We start from the raw sequence: 12,929 nt of genomic DNA on the forward strand, positions 1-12,929 counted from the left end.
CAAGGTCTCACACAGTACAGAATGGGCCTCAAACTTGCTACCTAGACGAGAATGGCCTTTAACTCCCGATCATCCTGCTTCCATCTTGCAATCAAAGTTTAGTCATCCCAAAAACAGGAGCTGTAAATATTACCCTCAACACCACCTCTGACTGAGTAATAAGCTTTAGGATTCTTGAACTCAGGGCAGTCCCTAACTCTCTGGATAATGGCTAGGACCTTTGGTACACTAACAAGCCTTGCTTCAGATTTTGGAATAGATTAGAAGTTCCAAGACTCATTATTTAGAGAATACTTTATTAGTTTTTGTAATCAAACCCACGTAGATAAGACCTTACATATTTAATACAGTGCGTTACCCCTGTACAAATGGAAAAAAAAATTAAGTTCAACATTTCTAGACCAATATGGCTGTTAATTTCTGTACAATGCCAACTCAACACAGTAAACTGGGATACGTTTTTCCAAAGTTGACAGCACAGCTAAAGTTTCCAAAAAATTCAAATTATATATATGTATATATATTTATATTTATATAAAAAGACCAATAATAGCAGTATGTTATGCATCAATAGCAGCAACAGCTTTTCCAGGTTCTGCAGTCATTTGAACAAAATTGTAGAGACATCCAGCACACTATTAAAAAAAAAAAAAAAAAGTAAAAAACAAAACCCCAGAAAACAGCACAGTTCTGTTACTCTTGTGGTACCTGGCACCATTTTTTGTTTCTGTTTTTTTTTTTTTTTAATTAGCTTCTCAATCATCATCTGGAAAGAAAACATTCTGAGCAACATCATTAAAACCAGCTCTGATAAAGCACAGTCACTACTACGCATCATAAAGCAGGTACAAGCTATTTTACATTCACAGAGGTATGATACAGTACTGCCCTACATCTATAATACTAGAGGAGACAATTTAAAAGGCATTATTTGAGACTTGATTCTACGTTTCCAGCAGAGGGCCCAAAGGATGGTGTGACACTGCTCTGTAAAGAAACACTCTTAGATAGGATTTCCTTTCACTAGCGGCACAGTTCTAAGGATTCGTTCTCTCCATGAATGTCAGCTAAAAACCGTCATTAAAAAATGAACTATCCCTAAAACAAAACTGTATACCCATGGGATTCCTATGAAGATGACCGAGTGAGACAAGCTGGACCTCACCTTCCCAACACGTTATCAAATGTTATGTTTAAATGGGGAGACCTCCAAGGAAGGAGATGCCAAGTAGTGCTTCAAAGCTTCGGACCACAATCAAACACAGCATCATTTTAAATAGAAGCAGAAGCTCTATGTTGCTCATCTGAATATGTTCAAGGATGCTGACATCAATATTCAATCATCTGCTCACTCATCCAGGAAAAGGGGAGATCAGTTACTACTGTACTTTATTGTGTTCAACCAAATCACCATGTTACAAAAATAGCAAGCTGCCGTAATAAAAGATAAGGCTCCTCTATCCAGCACCAGTTAGCATCATTTTACTTTCAAGCCTAGAAATGCCATAGACAGATCCAAAGAACACAAGGGAGCAGAAGAGCCCCAGCTGATGGATTCATGGGACCACGCAGTGTCCAGCTGAGCTACTCTGTGGTATCGCTCTCCTCCTCCTATGGTGTTTTGTGCTCCTTAGGACTACACTGTATGCACTTACAGACTGTTTATGCGCTTGTATACAAACCAACTCAAGATGCCAATGTTACACAGGAGGTGCGAGCCTGTGGAGCCTCATTGTGCAGCAGCTCTGTCAGTGTAAAATGCTCTATGCCCCTTGTGCCTCACAGGATAATGTCACAGATCACTTTACCTCTGTGGCTGCTGGCATTATTTTACTTCACTTTCCCTACCCACCCATCCCCAATATACCACAGCCTTTATGATTTTGTTTCTTCGGTTTTGATCGCCTGAGGTTTGATTGGTCCAGTTCTAACAGGTTTGGTGGTTATGGTGGGTGCAGGGGGTGGCTTTTCTTCTACTTTTTCCGGACAGGTACCAGGAGGGTCACTCAGCGTTTCAGGTTTACTTGTATCACTGTCCACTCTCTGGGCTTTTCCTCCTATCTGTTTGTTCTGTTGTTGTTCAGAGAAGAACCGCTGCGTGGACTGAAGAACCTCTGCTCTCTGCTTTGCCTTTAAAAATAAGAAAACAAAAACTGAAAGCACTGCAACATTACCTAACATTACCAAAGCCTGTCAAATCAATCTCAGTTCAAATTTTTGTACCAATCACAAAAATCAGTTTTCCCTAAGTTTGTGCCCCATTGATCTTTCAGTTTTTAATGCATAGGTTTCTCCTAGTTCTGAAAATATTCTATGTGATTTAAAAAAACAAAACAAAACAAAACAAAAAAACATGAAACAAGTCCACCCCCCACCATCTTTCTAGCGTCTACCCTCTTATAAACAATAAAATACACATTGCTGCTGATTCATATCTCTTTTGGGAACAGCTCACTAATAGCAAACTTTATTCGGGGAGGCTGCTTGCACAGTCTGGAAACATACATGTAAGGTAACACTTAAAACTTCTAGTTATCAACATGTGGTCTACAATAGAATGAAAAGGAAGCACTTATATTGTGGCATTACCAACACCTAGGACCAAATGTCTTGTGGCTGAGTCCTCTTCCCACAGCTCTCTTCTGCAGGGGAAGAGCATCAGAAATTAGTAACTAAACCTCACTTGATCACTAAGTTCTGATAGCTCCTACCACATTCTGAGCTGGTAAATCATCTGTTTCAATGACATGTGCCCCAGAGAATATACTTACGTTAACCTGTAATTATAGTGCTATACTATATCCAATTAAACTTAACTTTCTAATCCTTTTGCATATAATAAAAAACAAAACAAAACCAAAAACCACAAGAGCTCCTTCATGTTCTACTGGTAAACCTATACTAACTAAAACAATTTATAAGAAATTTATACTCTCCCACCCCACTAATATTATGTTCTAATGTCATTTTTTAGCATAAGAATGTTTAAAGATCAAGTGGCAATTAGCCAGGAGTGGAAGGCTAATACACAATCTGCGAAGCTTTTGGTGCAAGCACTGTTTAGTAGTGACAGACAGACGGAAACCCTAGGCACACAGCCTAACAAAACTGAGTAATGGGTCCTAGGCGGTCTCCTAGAGGGTAACCTTTACTTGGATTACTCAGCTTTAGAAACACGAAGGGACTTTAGTCAGTTAACTGACTTCTTTTATTATCACAAACATGTCTCTAACTCAGAGTAAAGCCTTACTGTGCACATTTCCCTGCTCGTACACACAAAGCTTATCTCTGTTCTAGCCTAATCTATGTGGTGAGAAAACTGCTAAGAATCTTAAAGTCGACCCTAAGTAGTTACAAAAACAAACTCAAATTGGCTGTATAGGAAGACGGGTGAGAATTATACTAAAAACTGTCCCCACACAGACTCCTAGTGGCCTCAGCAAACCCATGTCTATTTGTGCCTTTTACCATGAAGGATCCCAAAGTGCTTTTCTGAGTTCACCTATAATTGCATTCTGGAATATGGCCACCTCAGGTGATTGCAAAAAAAGGATGTGGAATGTTTAAGATGAAAATTACTCAAATGATTTCTGAAGGAATAAGAATCAAGGTAGCTTATATGTCTTACCCATTCCAGAGTTCACAAAATCATGATTATGTATTAAGTGGGATGGGGAGGGAGGGCAGAGAGGTAGGGGAAAAAAAAGGAAATAATACAGGGTGACTGGTAATAACAATCCATATTACTTTTTTTAATATTTAAAATACTGCATCCAAACTCAGATCTCCCTCAGATACTTATTTCACAAGCAATCCATTTGAATATAGTTTAAAATGTTAATCTGTTTTCTGACTATAGTGGCAAAGGGAGGGGTCATAAAAAGGAGGAAAATGTAAGGATGGAAGGGAGGAAAAAAAAAAACAAACAAACAGGGGGCTGGGATGAACAAAAAGCAGTTAGCTTGGTTAAGTCTGGTAAAGACAACGAATGCCTGGATGCACGGCTATGGGCCAGGGCATTTCCGACAGGGTTCAGAGACAGACTCTTGCTCTGCTGGCCATCAATACTGTACTAACCTTCAGATCTTGTTCAGCCTTCAACGCAGCCTGGGCCTGATTACCTCTGACTCCAGACAGTGATCCACAAGGACCCCTGGCTACATGTGGCAAACGAGCATGGCTCATGAGGCCTGTGGTCAGCGGAGGAGGCATCTGACTGGCCAGTGCCATTGGTGGCCTCTGTACAGGCGCTGGGAAGGTGTTAGTATGTGGGGCTCTTACCAATGGAGGGACCAGGTTAGGCTGAGAGAGAATCTGAGTGAAAAAAAACAAAACATACAACATTGAACTGTTAAAAAAAAAAAAAAAAAGAAAAAAAAGAAAGAGAAAAAAAGGAAAAAAGAAAAAAAAAAAAAAAAAAAAAAAGGCCAACTAGATCAGGCTGGCTTATCCCAGAGTAAATCTGTGCCCATTCTGCCAGTGGTGCCATTCCATTAATAAGGACAAAGAATAAATGGGCCATGCTTATAAAGTTTAACAGAAAAATTAGGCAAAGCATGCTATGGCACTTCAGATGGAAACTCTAAGGGGTAGAGAGAAAGGGACAATTGCAGAAAAGCACACTTCTATACTAAACATAATCTGAAGGTACAGTTACAGTAACTCAACAAATGTGTTCCTTAGGAACCAATCCTAGTTTGTGACTTACTAATCTTAACCAGTCTCCAGTATGATTCAGCTAGGGGAAGAGAAACTCACGCCTACACATTATTTCAAACACCCCACAAACTTTCTTCAACTGTGCAGGTAGCATAAGGACCAAACCCACCTGAGGGTGGGTCTGGAAACCTAAGCACGGGGACCCTGCACTGAAAATCAAACTGCTTCCAAAAAGACAAAAGAAACAGGATTGAAACTGTCAGAGCCGTGTGGGAATCTTGAGCATTTCTCATGTCTGCTATAAAACTAAACTACTACTGCATCTATTTTTCAGTATCATATTTTTAAAACCAGACAAGTTTTCATTCCCAGGTGCACACTGCTCACCTAAGTGGTGACTGTAAAGCCACACCCTTAGTCAAACCAGCCATCATTACAAGCACTGTACTCACCCCCTGGGGTCTGCCTACCTGGGGTGCAAACTGTGCAGGAAACGGCTGTGCCATTCGCACTGTAGCGGGGGCTGACTGGAACTGTTTCTGATACACAATACTGTTCATTTTGCTAGACTGGCTGTTTGGACTTGTTGATGTAGCCCTTGGAAAAGAAGTCATGGTTAGTACAGTAGTGCCAGGTAAATAATGCTGCTAGATTTTAAAGGCATTTACGTTTGGATTTCCATCACATTTAGTGGCTGAACATGATAAGACTATTAAAGATAGAAAAGGTAAGAGAGAGTTCCTATACTTGTATCAAGAGAATGTTCTTGAAATATGGTGTTCACACACATACAGTGGAGGACAGCCAGGTCTCTGTTCACTCAGAGATGATGCACCTAACCCTCAAGAGACTGGAAGCCCCAGGAAGTGGGGGGGGGGGGGGTGGTGGAGGTGGGTGAGAGCATCCACGTGAAGACTGGGTGGGGAGGGGAGGAGGTGTGGGATGTGGAGCAAAATAAATAAAGAAAAAAGAAAAAAAAAGTAACGGTGTTATTAACATCTTAGATAAAATTAGCAAAATATATGTTTTAATAGCTTCTGCTTAACATAGGACTGGCAACACCTTAAGGATTTTAACAACTGAATTTTAAAATTTTCAAAATATTATGTAATTTCCTAAGCAAATTTAAATGTCCACCTTACCGGAATGGACTAGATGTTGGAGTGGTGCTTCGACCACCAATTGGAGGTGTTCCTGGTTTGATATCAATGCCACTCCCAAAGGCTTTTAGTTCCATTTCAGACATCTGAAGAAGAAGAAGAAAAAAAGGCACAATAAAGTTAACATTCCCTCTAATTCTGTCAGCAATGTGTTGTGCTTAATGATGGTTAAACTATAAAGTGGTTAAAACAAAAACCCAAACCAAAAACCTTACTATAGCCAAAGGACCAAGCAGACTGATAGGTCTGAGAGATTATGTAATTCTAAAGCTTCCATAAAAAACTGAATTCTTTGTTATTAGACAAAACTAAGAAGTATAAGTAGTAAATAATGTAGGAAAAATAAAAGCACACATTCATTCTCTTGAGGTTTTCTGTGAGGTTGTAAAAACCGATGTTTGATTTATATCAGATCTTACTTATGTACTTGGTGTGTGCACACTTAATCACCCTCAATACGGAGGCCAATTTTTGAATTATTAGTTCTCTCCTTCTATGTGGCTTCGTGGCATTGAACTGAGTCTTGGTAGTCGGCGACTTTACCCAATGAGCAATCTTACAGCCCTTTCAACACAGATATAAGAAACACACAGATCTATTATCTCTGGCACCCACCAGCTATACAACCTCATGGGCACTAACCAAGCTTCACTCACTTTTCCTGTGGTCGCCATCATGCTATGCTGTGTTCCAGCAGGGATTAATCCTCGGAAAGGCTGGCTTACTTGGGCAGGACGGCTCAAGCTCTGAGCCTGTGCTTGTGGGGTCGTGTGCTGTAACTGGGGCTGAAGTGTCTGAGGCAAAGCAATCAGAGGTTGTCCTGTAGATCCAAAATTCGTCAAGGAAAGCTGGGATGCTGGTAAAGGTACTGTAACCTAGAAAAAGAAACAAAAAGAAAATGTGACCATTTGCTTGTAATTACTGTGTGCGTGTGTCTACATAAATACCAACAACCAAGAGATCATCAAATTAAAAATATAAGTAAAATACTTTCAAATATATAGTATATACAAATCTTTTAGGTTAAGCAACTAGCTCCGTTTTCCCCCCTTTAAGACAGGGTCTCACTATGTAGTCCTGACTGGTCTGAATTTACAGAAATTCGTGTGCCTCTGTCTTCCAAGTGATGGGATTAAAGGTATGAAGCAGCACACCTAGCCCATCAGTCCTAACTATACCTGTTCTTGTATGAGAGGTGGGACAATCTGTTGTCTTACACTAGCCTGGAGAAATGTGGGATTTGGTGCCTTTCATTATCACAACAAGGTCAAGATTTACAGTTCTGTATATGTTAACTATAGTTAAGAAACTGTGTATTAACTTTGAATATACTCAGAGCACAAATCAAATACCAGAAAATATACACTTAAAATCGCTCAAGTTCCTTTCACCAATATTTCTATATTATTTACAGGTTTCACCAAATTGAGTGTTTATAAGTAAAAGGTCTTTTCAGTTTTTACAAAACAACTCTTACTTGACAGTAAGATGATATTACTGTCATCCTTACAACAGCAAGCAAAAGATTAATAGCTTGCTTTTCTCCTCTAGCCTTCTACCATGCATAATGTCAGAATGTCACTTCCCATTGAAAAGTCCAATCATACTAGGGCACTTAAGATGCTGCCCTTAGTGCTACTCTGCTACATTATATTAAGCCAGTAAAGAACATCCCTCCATGGCTTCTGCATCAGCTCCTGCTTTCTGAGTTCCTGTCCTGACTTCCTTTGGTGATGAACAGCAGTATGGAAGTGTAAGCTGAATAAACCCTTTCCTCCCCAACTTGCTTCTTGGTCATGATGTTTGTGCAGGAATAGAAACCCTGATTAAAACACCGCCATAGAGTCTTCTTTCACCTATTACACTGAATGTACTATATTCTTTAATAAATAATTTTCAAAATTCCATATGCATGGATTCCTTTCTTATAAACGCAGCTTAAATAAACCAAGTAAACCTAGAATGCAGTGAGGAGGAGCTAGCTGTTACAGGAGTCAAGGAAGCGCCGTCCACTTCCAATAGACCTAATGGGATTCCCACAACATTCCGGTGTACATCTGAAAACCACCTCCTCTATCTTGGTTCTATATAAATGTAAAAATAACAACAAAACAATACAAAGAATAATATAGAAAAGTGAGGAAATTTACCATGCCATAGTTTACCTGCTGGAGAGCACTGGGGGATTGGGCAGTGTTATAAAAATTTGTCTGACCAGGCTGCTGTACTTGTCCAGAGTAAAGATTTGAAGCTTGAGTAAGATTTGCTCTTGCCTAGAAAAATTTACCAAAAAACAGAAGAAAAACTGAGAAGAAGTCCTAGGCAATTTGTAACAACATTATCATCTTAAGAGGAAAGATCATAGCCAGGCATGGTGGTGAACACCTTTAATCCCAGCACTCAGGAGACAGAATAGTTAGCTTGTACAGATATTTTTCTTTGGAAGTTAAATCCAGGCCCAAAGGATCTGGGTTTAAAAGCACAGTCTTACCTGAAGAAGATGTGTATCAATCAGCTGAGAACTTCCTAGTCCTGATGCCTGCCCCAGCTGATGTTCATACAGTATAGGGATGGGCTGAGTATTTGAAGTCTGCTGAAAGGCAAGACCTGATTGTGCCTTGGCAAGTTCCTGGTGCTGGACAGCTGGGAAGTTGTGGATAGCTGTACCAGAGAGGACCACGGAAGGCTGGGAAAGACTGCTTTGCATAAAGGCTGGCTGCGATCTATGAAAAGTATCAAGCAGGAGAAGGTCATGTTATACACTCATTTTATTTAGAATTGTGAAAATCTTGTGTCTCAAATAACCAAGTACTCTCAAATCAGTAATTAAGCAGGGAAGACAGGGTCTTTGACTACTTGTTTCAAGATTAACTCCTGTTTGCAACAGAACTCCAAATACAAAAGTTTGAGGGAAAAGCCTGCTCTTGGCAACGAATAGTTTACATGTTACCTTTTAATTATAATAATTATTTACATTTTACATGTTCTGTACAAAACTGAGAGTCAAACTTAGTTTTCTCTTTGGTGACGTTACACGTATAGTCTTGAGACCAGTATGGAACAAAGTAAAGCCATAGCTGCTTCTAACTCCAGTTTAATTGCTCTGAGCAGGATTTCACTTTATGACCCAGGCCGGCCCTGACCTTAAAATGATCCTTTTGCCTCTGCCTCCTGAGAACTGGGAATCTAAGTGTGAGTCACCATGACTAGATAAAAATCACTCTAATTAAGATAGTTCACAGGTTATGAAAATTCTATATGAACAAAGTATAAGAACAGAAGAAACCAAGACACCAGGCACAGGCTTGAAAATATAATGTACACAATTATTTAGTTTATAATATAATAGGGTTTGGGGAAAAGAAATTAGCACTAGATACTTCATAACCTTCAATTGTTTTATTAAAAATGACAGAAACAATTTTTAAGGCAATTTACCTGTATGGTTGAATTGAAGAACTGAATAATTCCTGAGCCTGTGAAACAGCAGGCCCAGCCCCCAAACTCAGCTGGGCTTGATGCTGCCCTTGCAGTGGGGCATAGATAGGGATTGGAATCTGCTGAACCGATGTCGGCTGGAACGCAATAAAAAGAAAATGCACATGTAATATATAGGCACAACCTTCATATACACAAATCACAAGACTGGGAAAATAAAAACAATACTCCAGACATAAAAATAAGATTGATCAGCAACCCTTTAAAACCAATTTTGTTTTTAACCTATGACTTACTGGACATTGGTATACTAAGCTCTGGTAATGTGGGAATCAAAAATTTCTCCAAGGTAATTTAAAGTCAATTTTAACTTAAGTGAATCTAACACTAAAGCCCAAGACAGAAAAGCGGTAAGTATGAAGAACTACAGGACCAGGATGTTTACCTGCGAGAGACCAGGTTGGAAGCCCTGCTGCTGAGCCAGGGATGGTGGAGCCAATCGCGCATGCTGCGTATTGAATAAATGACTTGTATCCATATAGAAGGCTGGGATTTGAGCTAGACCATCAGAAAAAACAATCACTATTATCTAAATTTCAGGATTTTCCAAGTAGTAAACCAAATTACTTATAGCAGTTAAAAAAATTTTTTTTTCTGGCCAATTTCAAATGTGAGCATTCTGAAAAGTCACTGAAAAAGCATAAATGTAAAAAGATATAAAACTTCTAGTAGAAAAGTGCATGTAAATAAAACATTGTAAATTTGGTGCTACTTGGCCATACAAAATAAATGCTCTCATATGTTCTCAATTAGCTACGTACTGGTAATATTTCACACAAGAAACAAACCTGACCACTGAACCAGCAAATCTACTCCAATATTAAACTACAGAGTAGAATAGGGCAATATTGAAAACAATTAGCATTTAGTGATTAAAATGTTTGGTATAGATTTTAAATATATTTTTACATGTTTTCAACAAGCAATTTTGATGCAGATAGGAATTAAGATTCCTATCTATAATATAGTCAATATATGTTTTAGTACAAGTCTTAGAAGCTTCTTAAAAGAATTTTGGATTTATGTGCTTTATGTATTACTAATAATACAGCATCTTCAGGTATCAGGCATTAATAGGCGGTACTGATAGTACAGGGTGACAACTGCAACAGTCACCATACAGTGTTATTCTTGCTTGGTATGCTTATGTTCTCTCTAACCAAGAACTTCATTATGTATTATTTTTCAAGTAACGAAGTTTGGTGATTGTAGTGAAACTGCAGAACATGGATAAATTATGTTGCAAATTATAAGACACTAATGTCATAAATGTAGAAGACAGACAGACCGACACCCCCGCCCCCTCCCCCCCACCACTTTAAAAGTTCCAGAATTCTTGTCATGGATAGAAGGGACTCAAACCTAGAAGTACATCTGGAAAATAAATAAATAAATAAATAAATAAATAAATAAATAAATAAATAAATAAATCAATCTAAGCAGTAAGAGTCATGAGACGAAAAGAGCATACAGCATCCATTTTCTAAATTTCTATAACCACCCCTAGAAATCTTACCTGCTGCGGACTGAGACACATAAACCTGCGGGCTCTGCTGTTGCTGTGCAATGAGGGAAGGCATACAGCTCAACTGTGAAAAATGACTTGCAGAAGGTAGGCTGCTGGTCTGTAATTGTTGGGGTTTTACTTTACAAATATTAGGAGGGTCCGAAGTGGTTGTAGATTTTGTACTCAATGAAGAGGTAGTGTAAGTACCAGCTCCTGTATTTGAAGAAAGGAGAAAAATGTAGCATGTTCACTGTTCTGATTCTATGGGTCCCATGGGTTTTATCTACAATAAGTCTTCAAGCAACCACAGAACAAAAACACTTGAGGGGGGTTGGAGTGTCTCAGGAGCTAGCAGTGCAATGCAGACAAGGTAGCACATGCCTGCAATCCTAGCCATGCTACTGTAATCTCCATACTCAGGAGGTATAGGCACAATCTTATTCTCACCTACAGAGTTGCAGGAATATAGGTGACTTTGTCTTGAAAGGGGAAGAAGGGGGAAAAAAATCATGTCAGTATGAAGGATGGACAGCCTTTTATCCTTGTCACTGTTTGTTCAACAACATACCAGAGACAATTAGCTTGGCCTGAAAATAGGCCACTGGATTCCAAAGAAAGACTGATGACCTTCTCAACTCATCCTACCAAGCTTCTGTTTGTTTAATACCAATTCCCATTAAAGTAGAGGAGTTCAAGCTAGTCTAAAATATGAGCAGTGGGGAATGACTAGACAAGTTTTAAAGAAAGAAAAAAAAAAGTGTCATTAGAGCACTATTTGGCATGACATTACAATGCAGGAATCATCTCCAAGGTCTTTTCTTTTCGTTTTTGAGACCGTGTCTTCATAGCTGTCTTCCTGCTTCAATCCACCAAGTGCTGAGATCACAGGCGTATACTGCCACAGACACTTTGGGATTGTCTAAATATACCTATTACAGATATTAGAAAAACTGCTATAGGACAGCCCACACAGACCCCAATGGTAGAGTGGGGTGGATTCTTCAAATCAGTACAAATGGCAGAATAGGAAAAGCAACCAAATAAAAAACATCAAATAAATCACCAAGGAAAAACCACAGCAAGCACACCCTGTGCGGGCATACTTCTCATCCACTGCTTTGGGAACATTGGGGTCACTGTAGAAGCCTGGGATAAAGTCTGCTTTTTAACAGAAGCAGCGTGGCTAAGGAACGGGATGAACTTCCCTACAAGGTAAGCAAGCATCTGCAAACACTGGCCATTATTTAGAACACAAACTGTAAGGAAGGAACAACAGTTCATTCTAACTCCAGCCTGACAAAGTTTTCCCAGGCATCAAACAGTAGTAACACTACCCACCTAACTTTTCATTAGAAAATATAATTTATTCTATTAATACCTTTAAATCAGATATACTGAAAAAAATCATTTAAAAGTGGTAGGAATTTTTTTTTTTCTGAACTCTGTGTTTAATTACTTGGGTATAGTAAAACTGACAACAAAAGAAACATTTGGAAGACAGGATTTTATGCAATGAGGGAGAATTTGGTAAAATCTTTCCTACTAAGCAATCAATAAAATAGTCACATTAAAATTCTGAGACAGAAGTAAAAGGGCAAGTAAGAGAAGTTGTTTTCATAAAGTATTTTTGTCTGCTTGGGAGCAGCAGATCATTCAGGCTAGGAGTGTGGTTCAGTGGTACAGTGCTTGTCTAGGAAACATTAGGCAATCAAACAAAAAAAGGTATACAGGAAAACTGTGACACATTTCTACCTGATAGTGATGCTGTAGGAGTGACTGACGCAACTGGGATCTGCGGCATTGATGCACTGGAAAAGGAGCTGTAATTAGCAGTGCTTGGTCCACTGGCACTGCTGCTGACTCCGCTCACAATGGGAGGTGCTGTAGAAGTTACTGGGGACCCTTTTTCTCGTAGATTTGGAGAATTCTCCCATGCCTTCCGTGCAGACTCCATCTGCAATAAAATAGATGTCTATTAAGCAAACAAAGTAAAAAACAAGAAAAACCAATAGACAGCACCCTCTATACCCCAGCACGGAAATTCCAAATAGTGTCAGCATGAGAGTTTTCTACCCAAAGGGTTATTTCTTATTTATTTATTAAAC

General features: G+C 39.1%; 1 protein-coding gene across 11 annotated transcripts in view; it reads right to left on the minus strand.

Moving 5' to 3' along the window:
- Positions 1 to 724: 724 nt before the first annotated feature.
- Prrc2c (proline rich coiled-coil 2C) overlaps positions 725 to 12,929 on the minus strand; it is a 69,631-nt gene continuing 57,426 nt past the window's right edge. For 6 of the 11 annotated variants that reach the window (XM_021176135.3, XM_029483388.2, XM_029483411.2 and 3 more), the window contains 11 exons: positions 12,577 to 12,778; positions 10,834 to 11,037; positions 9,703 to 9,815; positions 9,258 to 9,394; positions 8,311 to 8,542; positions 7,970 to 8,092; positions 6,476 to 6,694; positions 5,802 to 5,905; positions 5,130 to 5,256; positions 4,078 to 4,314; positions 725 to 2,130 (listed from right to left, as the gene is read on the minus strand). In XM_021176135.3, the coding sequence (XP_021031794.1) occupies positions 1,876 to 2,130; positions 4,078 to 4,314; positions 5,130 to 5,256; positions 5,802 to 5,905; positions 6,476 to 6,694; positions 7,970 to 8,092; positions 8,311 to 8,542; positions 9,258 to 9,394; positions 9,703 to 9,815; positions 10,834 to 11,037; positions 12,577 to 12,778 (1,953 nt within the window). In that variant the 3' untranslated portion in view covers positions 725 to 1,875. Of the gene's footprint in view, positions 2,131 to 2,589; positions 2,643 to 4,077; positions 4,315 to 5,129; positions 5,257 to 5,801; positions 5,906 to 6,475; positions 6,695 to 7,969; positions 8,093 to 8,310; positions 8,543 to 9,257; positions 9,395 to 9,702; positions 9,816 to 10,833; positions 11,038 to 12,576; positions 12,779 to 12,929 lie in introns of all 11 variants that reach the window. The other 5 variants (XM_021176165.3, XM_021176144.3, XM_021176201.3 and 2 more) reach the window with 5 other exon arrangements.

Source organism: Mus caroli, unplaced genomic scaffold, assembly GCF_978045245.1.
Source record: "Mus caroli unplaced genomic scaffold, Mus_caroli_1 scaffold_1, whole genome shotgun sequence".
Classification (NCBI taxonomy): Eukaryota; Metazoa; Chordata; class Mammalia; order Rodentia; family Muridae; genus Mus; species Mus caroli.